At 39.7% G+C, this 10,000-nt stretch overlaps 1 protein-coding gene and 1 long non-coding RNA gene across 3 annotated transcripts in view; one reads left to right on the plus strand and one right to left on the minus strand.

Moving 5' to 3' along the window:
• LOC111473404 overlaps positions 1–871 on the plus strand; it is a 7,841-nt gene extending 6,970 nt beyond the window's left edge. The window contains exon 3 of one of the 2 annotated variants that reach the window (XR_002715672.1): positions 858–871. This is a non-coding gene — a long non-coding RNA (uncharacterized LOC111473404). The remainder of the gene's footprint in view (positions 1–857) is intronic. The other variant, XR_002715671.1, reaches the window with a different exon arrangement.
• A 5,535-nt stretch (positions 872–6,406) lies between these two features.
• Positions 6,407–7,003, minus strand: LOC111473397 (defensin-like protein 5). Its single transcript, XM_023118929.1, has 2 exons — positions 6,803–7,003; positions 6,407–6,702 (listed from the first exon to the last, which is right to left on the minus strand). Exons 1-2 carry the CDS (start codon positions 6,864–6,866, stop codon positions 6,524–6,526), a joined length of 243 nt encoding a protein of 80 aa, XP_022974697.1. The 5' UTR covers positions 6,867–7,003; the 3' UTR covers positions 6,407–6,523.
• Between the last annotated feature and the right edge of the window lie 2,997 nt (positions 7,004–10,000).

The following is a 10,000-nucleotide window of genomic DNA, read 5'->3' on the forward strand; positions in this document are numbered from 1 at the left end:
GAGAATGGAATGTTGCGATGTTTCCTTCTAACTTGAGTTGGCTTGAGGATGGTTGATGGCTGGTACGATGATGAAACATGCAAGGTGGGGTGGAGTCGGGTGCCTTTGGGCGTGCAGCATGAACCTCATTGAGTGTGTGACGTTGTGGTGATGCTCGGCCAGCCCTATGTTTTGAAGGCGTGTGGTGCCAGAACAAGTTCGGCTGGTTGGAATCGGGTGCCTTTGGGCGTGCAACATGAGCCTCATTGAGCACGGAATGTTGCAATGTTGCCTTCTAACTGGGAATCTCTGGTGTTTGGACTGTGGATGGCTGCTGGTACGATGATGAAACATGAAAAGTGGGGTGGAGCTGGGTGCCTTCGAGCATGCGGCATGATCCTCGTTGAGTGTGGGACGTTGTTGTGGTATGCCTCCCTTCCTTGGGCTAGCCCTATGTTTTGAAGGCTGTGTGGTGGCAGAACATGCTTGGTGGGGCAGTGTCAAATGACTTTGGGCGTGCGATATGAGACTTGTTGAGCATGGAATGTGGCCTTTTAACTTGGGCTGACTTGAGGATGGTTGATGGTTGGTACGACGACAAAGCATGCAAGGTGGGGTGGAGTTGGGTGCCTTCAGGCGTCCAACATGAACCTCGTTGAGCGTGTGACGTTGTGGTGACGCCATTGGGCCATCCTTGGGCCAGCCCCATGTTTTGAAGGTGGTGTGTTGGCAAAACATGCCCGGGGCATAAGGAATTTGAGGATGTCCAGCACATGCGTTGTTGCAAAACCCCAAGAAATTAGAACGTCTTTCAAAATTATATCTATTCGTAGGATACCTCAAAGAGACGAAAGGTGGTTTGTTTTATGACTTTCAAGAAAATAAAGTGTTTGTATCAACAATTGCTACATTCTTAGAGGAAGACCACGTAAGAAATCATCAACCTCGCAGCAAACTAATATTAAGTGAGATTTCTAAAGAAGCTACTGATAAAACAACAAGAGTTGTTGATCAAGCTGGTCCTTCAACAAGAGTTGTTGATGAAGCTGACACTTCTAGTCAATCACATCCTTCTCAAGAGTTGAGAATGCCTTGACGTAGTGGGAGGGTTATAACTCAACCCGATCGTTACTTGGGTTTGGCAGAAACTCAAGTCATCATACTTGATGATGGCATTGAGGATCCATTGACCTATAAACAGGCAATGAATGATAAAGATAGAGATCAGTGGATTAAAGCCATGAATCTTAAAATGGAGTCAATGTACTTCAATTCAGTTTTGGAACTTGCAGATCAACCAGATGGGGTAAAACTTATTGGTTTCAAATGGATCTATAAGAGGAAACGAGACCAAACCGGTAAGGTACAAACCTTTAAAGCTCAACTAGTAGCAAAGGGTTATACCCAAAGAGAGGGGGTGAACTATGAAGAAACCTTCTCTCCTGTTGCTATGCTTAAATCGATTAGAATACTCTTGTCTATTGCCACATTTTATGATTATGAAATTTGACAAATAGATGTTAAGACAGCCTTTCTAAATGGAAATCTTGAAGAGAGTATTTATATGGCTCAACTAGAGGGGTTCATTGAACAGGATCACGAGCAAAGGGTTTGCAAGCTTAAAAGATCCATTTATGGGTTGAAGCAAGCATCTCGATCCTGGAATATAAAGTTTGATACTGCGATCAAATCTTATGATTTTAAACAGAATGTTGACGAACCTTGTGTTTATAAAAGGATAGTCAACTGTACAGTAGCTTTCCTGGTGTTGTACGTTGACAATATCTTACTCATTGGAAATGATGTGGGATTTCTATTTGACATTAAGCATTGGCTAGCGACACAATTCCAAATGAAAGATTTGGGAGAGGCTCAGTTTAGTCTTGGAATCCAAATTGTTCGGAATCGCAAGAACAAATCACTAGCATTGTCTCAGGCATCGTACATCGACAAAATATTGATTCGATATAAGATGCAGGACTTCAAGAAAGAATTATTACCTTTCAGGCATGAAGTTCATTTGTTGAAGGAACAAAGTCCTAAGAAACCTCAATAAGTTGAGGATATGAGACACATTCCCTATGCATCAGCGGTCGATAGTCTGATGTATGCCATGCTGTGTACCCGACCCAACGTATGCTATGCTGTGGGAATTGTCAGCAGATATCAATCCAATCCGGGACGTGCTCATTGGACTGTTGTTAAGAATATCCTCAAGTATCTTAGGATAACGAGGGACTATATGCCAATGTACGGTGCGGACTGTTGTTAAGAATATCCTCAAGTATCTTAGGATAACGAGGGACTATATGCCAATGTACGGTGCTAAGGATCTGATCCTTAGCACCGTACACTGACTCAGATTTTTAGACCGATGTAAATTCGAGGAAATCGACATCAGGATCTGTCTTCACTATGAATGAAGGAGCAATAATATGGAGAAGCATACAATAAGAAATCGACATCAGGATCTGTCTTCACTATGAATGAAGGAGCAATAATATGGAGAAGCATACAATAAGGCTGCATTGCTGATTCCACCATGGAGGCTGAGTATGTTGCTGCTTGTGAAGCAGCGAAAGAATTTGTATGGCTTAGGAAGTTCTTAACTGATTTGGAAGTCGTTCCAGATATGCATCTTCCCATCACTCTTTATTGTGATAACAATGGAGCAGTTGCAAATTCAAAAGAACTAAGAAGCCATAAGCGAGGAAAACATATTGAGCGCAAATATCATCTCATAAAGGAGATTGTGCAACGAGAAGATGTGATCGTCACACAAATAGCTTCAAAGAACAACATTGCTGATCCATTTACAAAACCCCTCACGGCTAAAGTGTTTGAATGGCACCTAGTGAGTCTAGAACTATGAGTTATGTAAACTAGGGCAAGTGGGAGAAAAGGCATGAGTATGTGATGACCTAGTTTATTGTATTTATGTCTTTCTCTCTGCTCAATGTTATAAAACCCCATTAGAGTTTTAGTCCAAGTGTTTATTGTATTTATGTCTTTCTCTCTGCTCAATGTTATAAAACCCCATTAGAGTTTTAGTCCAAGTGGGAGTTTGTTGGGTTTTATGTCCTAAAACTCATGGTTTGTAAACAAAAACATATTCTATTTTCAATAAAGTTATTATTGTTGTTTATTCAGTAAAGATTGTTATTGAATAAAGTGAACTTTATGATCATTAATCTAAATCCAATAAACTAAGAACACTCTGGCTATAGTATGATTACGTGAACTATATGTAGAGACATAAGAGTTGATCAAGTTCAAGTATAGAGTCAAAATGATCTATAGTATAAGGATAAGGCTGAGTACCTTATTCTTAGGACACTATGGATGCGGCTCACTTTTGTATATGATATAAACAATGTGATCACTTAAATTGTACATGTGGAGACATGTGAGTGGGGGCGTCCTATGCAATGAGTATTGCATAAGATCGGACCATGAGAAAAGTCACTCTCACTTTATAATGTCGTTTACTGTTGAGACTGATTTTATTTTCATTCGATGACCTAGGTAACTCGATCTTAATCCTGAGCTAACCATGAACTCCTGTTTATTCGAAATTATCCTTAGATTTGCATGGGTGAGAGTGGCTCAAGTTCGCCGACTCAATAGGCCTCCCATTTCAGGGGTAAGACTGGGTAAATGACTGGGGACGTTGGGTGCAAGATGGAATTCACTTCTACTCACTTTTAGGGATAGAAGAGAGGTAGTTCCCTTAAGTACTGACTCCAGGTCTTGAACAAGGTGCCCCACCCTCTCATTGGCCTGAGAGGGATCCAGTTTACTGGTTGGACCACAAACCAGTTGTTCATTAGAGGATCAGCGAGACATAAGAAACAAGAAGTAACTTCAGGGGTAAAACGGTAAATTAGCCCAGCTCTAGTTACGAACAACATGTGAATGATCGACTTACTAATCATGGTTATATCAAATGGACAAAAATATATCTATAATGAGGGGAGTGCAACTACTAGGCTATAGTGGAATGTCTTATTAGTTAACGAATGTTGGTTAACAAGGTTAATGAGTTTAACCGGTTAATCTTGGATCATTGGAGCCCATGATCTATAGGTCCATTAGGTCCCTCTGCTAGCTCATATCGGACTAAACCATAGAACAGTGTGACGAGTGAGTTCGAAGTGTTCGAATTCAAATTAGGGAGAATGCGCTACATATATATGATATATTTAACCGCATTTTTGTTTTATTTACGAATTAAACAAAAAGAGAGAATCAGAGATATTTAAATAAGATTTAAATATCTTAATCAAATATGTGTCAGAATTAATTGGGATTGACATTTGAATTAATATTAAATATTAATTAAATAGTTTAATTAATTATTTAATATTACTCTAATTTGTAATTAATAATTCAAATTGATTGTTGAATCAAAATGAGAAAAGTCAAAATGTTGACTTCATTTAATTGAAAAATCCATGTTAGTGGAATTTTGAGGTGTCAAAATTTGGTTTAACCAAACTTGCATGCTAGCCAAATAAACCCCACAAATTTTAGTGGAATTTTGAGTGTCAAAATTTGGAACATTCTAGTTATTTACTATAATTGATGTTCTAAAAGTGCCTAACCCGCGCATGGCCCGTCACCCGCGAATGGCCCGTCACACGCATACGGCCCGAGACCCGCGAGCGATCCGATAACTCGCGCCTCTACCCGAGACCCCTGCACACGCGTCGCTCTCTAATTGAACGTGAATGTATGCCATGTATGCTGCTTAGTTTGATGTGATATGTTATGCATGTGACGATATGTGGTTTGTGAATGATTATGGTATGATTGTATGGAATATGTGAATGTAAACCCCTCACGGCTAAAGTGTTTGAAGGGCACCTAGTGAGTCTAGGACTACGAGTTATGTAATCTAAGGCAAGTGGGAGAAAATGCATGAGTATGTGATGATCTAGTTTATTGTATTTATGTCTTTCTCTCTGCTCAATGTTATAAAACCCCACTAGAGTTTTAGTCCAAGTGGGAGTTTGTTGGGTTTTATGTCCTAAAACTCATGGTTTGTAAACAAAAACATATTCTATTTTCAATAAAGTTATTATTGTTGTTGGGTTTTATGTCCTAAAACTCATGAACATGCAAACATGACTCTATAAATAGAGTGATCATACTACATGAAACTTCTTCTTGTTGGTGAAAAACCTTGAGAAAAACCTCTCACAAACACTCTCTTCATATATACAAAAGCCCTCCCAAGTTTAGTCACTCTCCAGATTCCACAATCCCGTTCTAAGACCGGAGGATAGTGGAGAAGACACTAGTGGTGGTTCGAAACCGGTTCGTGAGGAAAAAGGAATTTGAACTACAAAAGGTTAGTATTCAAACTCATTAAGTTTTAATACTTATGAACATTCTAGTTATTTCTATAATTGATGTTCTAAAAGTGCCTAACCCGCGCATGGCCCGTCACCCGCGAATGGCCCGTCACACGCATACGGCCCGAGACCCGCGAGCGATCCGATAACTCGCACCTCGACCCGAGACCCCTGCACACGCGTCGCTCTCTAATTGAACGTGAATGTATGCCATGTATGCTGCTTAGTTTGATGTGATATGTTATGCATGTGACGATATGTGGTTCGTGAATGATTATGGCATGATTGTATGGAATATGTGAATGTAAACAGCATGAATTGTCTGGAATCATAACCCCGATAGGAATATGTATGAAATGTGAATTGAAAATGAGAATGACATGAAGTATGGAACGTGACAGGGGGTTATGATCATTAATGATAAACGTAGAAGTAGGAGGGACCTCATGCATTATGTGTGTTCATGCATCTAGGGGGATACCCTTATCCCATAACGATCGTTGTCCTGCCATTGGATGTACGCATCCTTACCCTTGTGATGGGATAGGGGTATCCCCCAAATGCATGAACACAACCATCAAATTTTTAGGTTGGGTTAGATTCTCGTGTTTATTTGTTAAAATTTAATTCATAAAGAAAACTATTTATTTATTTTCAAATATTTAATTAAGTTTTACAACTTAGTTTCAATATATATTTCTTAAAATAACGGTTAAAAATAATTAGGAGGGTTTAAGAATAAACAATAAAAAAATAATTACAAATTAAATATATATATTGAATTAAATTTTAAAACGGTTGAGTTCCAAATTTGTAGAGAGATCGGGTGAAAGAAACAAATATGAGATGAGTGTAAACAGTTTTTTTTTTCTTTTCTAAAAATTATTAAATGATTTCTTTAAAAAAATAAAAAATTAAATGATTAAGAAATGCCTAATCAATATGACAATGCATAGTTGAATGGAAGAACCAAGAAGGAATAAGGAATCAGGAAGCTTTGAACCTGATTGCATCAATTTACGCAACTAACGAAGCTTGTGATTCTATCAATTTGAACTTGCGAGTTGAGATAAAAATTATAAAATGGAAGAAGGAAGCTTTGATTAGTAAACATGTTGTGCAATTCAGTAGAATTGGAGTCGCTTATTACATTCAGATAGCAACAACTGTGGTGAATTACAAACCCATTAAAGCATGGACTCAGCACATTGCTTCGTACAAGTGCATTTATCACCCGAGCAAAATCCGTCATCCCACTTCTCAAAAGAAATGCAAAGTTCAGCACATGTTGCTGCAATGCACGGTCCTATAAATGCATCGCTGTGCTTATAGCATGTCCGCCCCTCTGTCTGCACCACCATCCATCCTGCAATAGTAACACAAACTTATTCATACAAACAAAAACCTTCTTTTTAATACTATCTGTCAATCTAAATCAACATGGAGAAGGAGGAAGGATCAAGTACCAGAAGTAAGGGCTAGGAAGATGAACACCACAATTTTGAGATTTCTCAAGCTTTGTCCCGCCATTCTTTTCTTCTCTTATTCCTTGCTACAATGGAATGTTTGTTTCTTCTCTTATTCCTTGCTACAATGGAATGTTTGGATATCAGTTCCCCATTTTATATCTGTGAAACGCCTCATCTTTGTAACGTCTTCTTGATTTCCTTGCGATTTCAAGGAAAGAATAATCACGTTTTGTAACGTCTATACTGGCCGTTCTTGATTTAAAAGGAAGTTGTTTTATTTTATTCTTGTCTAGTCATGCGGTTAACATTGGTCGATTGACGTAAATTATACTATTATTAAAAGTAACCTATTTCTTAAAAACAAATTTAAAGCATGAGCATAACCTTCTTAGTATTAATTATCTTTCATAATCTGTATAAAAGGTAGGAATTTAGGTGTACTATTGTTATACCTCTTTTCATATGCCAAAAATTTAAGATGATAAACGCAACGATTAGCATGTAGCATAACCCGGTTTATAAAATCTTGAACTGGAAAGCTTAAGTTTTATACTGTTTGATTCTGGTTTTTGTGATGGTTAAAGATTACCGTTTAATTGGTGGTGTGAAATTCAGTTGTTGATTAGCATAGTCTAAGTCATGAGAATGTTGAACCGTGGGAGGTCTTAAGAGGTTCTTGATTCTTGGCTGAGGTAACTTACTCGCTTCTTGTTCCTTCATGGCCCTAGACTACTCTTCATGGTAGACCATAAAGGTCACTAGCTCGGTGCATACTTAAATATGTCATCCTGCAAATCTTTTTGGTACCCATAACTTCTCTTCTAGGTGAGGGAAACTTGAGGCCAAACATGACATCCTGCAAAGGAAACATGGTGCAGGTCATCCCACCTAGAAGAGGAATTCTTGGGCTTTAGAAAGCACCGCTTGATGCGAGGTCATAGGTCACTTTGGGCATGGTTTGAGTATTGCCTAGCATTCTTGTGCTTTTTAGTTTGGGGACCTTGGTCCCTCGTCCTTGAGTTGTACCTAGCATTCTTCTTACTTGTGTAGTTGTAAAGCTTGTGTGGTGTTGTTCTTGGTCCTCAATCTTGTAAGTTTCTAAGGTAAATAATTTCTTGGGGCATAAGTTGTAACTTTCATTTGTAATCATATGAACCCATCTTAGCGTAAGTTGTTCTAGAAGGTCATAGATTCCTAGGGAGTTCTTTCTACCCATATCCTAACCATATTCTTTTATCAATCTCTCATATCCATAGCACTTCGAGGCATAACCTAACCTTAATGTTTCGTGAATACATCTTACTTCTATCGTTACATTACAATTAGTGCATCCTTCTCGTATCATATATCAAACATATCATTGAACACATCACACCATAAATATTATCATACAATTCACATATTATAGCATAACATAAACATAATAGAAGCATATTGATTCACAGTTTTTGGTTGACAAGACCCTTGGAGGTTAACTCGCACTCCCCTCACCCGCCACCGCACACCCTGCACGCCCCCCGCGCGCGCTCCCTCAGTAGTCATCCCGCACACCCCCGCGCGCTCACTGACACAATCGCACTTTTAAAGGCAGCGGACTAGCGATTGCGCGGCACTCACTTTCCAACGACAAGTGAGCTAAGCCAATTTGTTCTTGCGTTGCCTACAGCCAAGCGACGTATGATCGAGCCTCTAGCCTCAGTATTGAAAGAAGGTTTTAGAAAACGAGGTTAGAGAGAGATTTTAGAAAGAGAGATTTTTGAAAGAGACGTTATATAAGCAAGCAAGAGAGAGATAGCAACGACTTAGCATATATAACCTTGGGTAGGGAGAAGTTAACAACTAGTCATATCCCCCTATAGTACATTCTGAGGCATTTCATGTCTGGCAGGCCTAGACATGATATTTTTGAGGCGTCATACGCCCTAGAACTACAAAAGTAAATACACTAGAATGAAAAGACGTGACAAGGGTTTGGCTTGCTATGGACATGCGGCCATGGGCAACACGCCCTAGACGAGCATGACTGTGACATCCTCCCCCACTTAATTGGTTGACGTCCCTATCAACCGACTACTTTCAAACCTTACGATGTGGGTGGCGGCAGAGTTTAGATCTTCGGCGCTTTCCCAGCTAGTTTCTTCTGTAGGAAGATTCTTCCATTTGACAAGGAATTCATGAATCGTCCGTACAGGTCTTCCTATCTTCCTAACCCTGTCGGCAGTCTTGTGATTTCATTTCGTTGGTCGTCGTCTGGGTCAGGGTGGTATGGCTTCAAGTTGCTCACATGAATTATTGGGTGGATTTTCATCCATGCGGGTAGTGCAACTCGGTAGGAGGTAGTCCCGATCTTTTTAAGGACTTCAACCGGGCCTTCATATTTTCGAACTAGTCTCTGGTTCTTTCAGCTGCGAAATCTGATTTGTTCTAGTTTCAGCTTGATGAGGACTTGATCTCCTGCTCGGAATTGAAGGGGGCGACGCTTCTTGTCTGCCCACTTTTTCATATGCTTGGAAGCCTTCTCTAAATATGCCCGGGCTATATCTGTTGTCTGCTTCCATTCTCTTGTGAAGTTGTGAGCTTGAGGGTTTTTCCCTGCATAAGGACTCTTTCCCATAGACGAGCTGGTTTGACAATTGGAGCAAAATTGGGCTTGTTTTTACAACCATCACCCATTAAATGTGAAAGTACATGTGGGGTGGTCGGTTTGTTGTAATTTTTTTCTCGAGAGCTAAGCAACATGAAAAAATGATTCTCACAAAATTTCATATTGTTTTTTCACAACTCTAGCTATTTTTTCTAATTTCCTATTACTTAATATTTAAAAACTCATTAAAAAAAATTGGTTGGTTGAAAAATTATGAAACTTGATTTATAGATCCATTAGAACGTCCCATTAATGAATCAATCGAGTTCATGGAAAAAAACAATCTAAAACTTGAGATATTTGACGGTATGACGGCTCTGAAAAATCGTATCTAGGCCTGGCAGACCAAAAATGCCTCAAAATGTACTATATATGGGGTTGACTAGTCTGCATGGGTTGGGCACGGGGGTACCCCCTATATCTTCCGCCACCCCCATGCCCCAAGCAATATGCGCCGCACATGGGCATATGCTTGGGTCATCGAGGTGGTCGTCGGAGGTCGAGGGCGGTTGATGGCGGTGGTGCGGTGGCGGAACGCGCACGGTGGGGCA

Source organism: Cucurbita maxima, unplaced genomic scaffold, assembly GCF_002738345.1.
Source record: "Cucurbita maxima cultivar Rimu unplaced genomic scaffold, Cmax_1.0 Cma_Scf00119, whole genome shotgun sequence".
Lineage (NCBI taxonomy): Eukaryota > Viridiplantae > Streptophyta > Magnoliopsida > Cucurbitales > Cucurbitaceae > Cucurbita > Cucurbita maxima.

Coding starts and splice junctions, on each gene's coding strand:
- LOC111473397 (XM_023118929.1), bottom strand. CDS start 6,866: ATGGCGGGACAAAGCTTGAGAAATCTCAAAATTGTGGTGTTCATCTTC. Junction 6,703..6,802: donor CTTCCTAGCCCTTACTTCTG/GTACTTGATCCT, acceptor TTACTATTGCAG/GATGGATGGTGGTGCAGACA.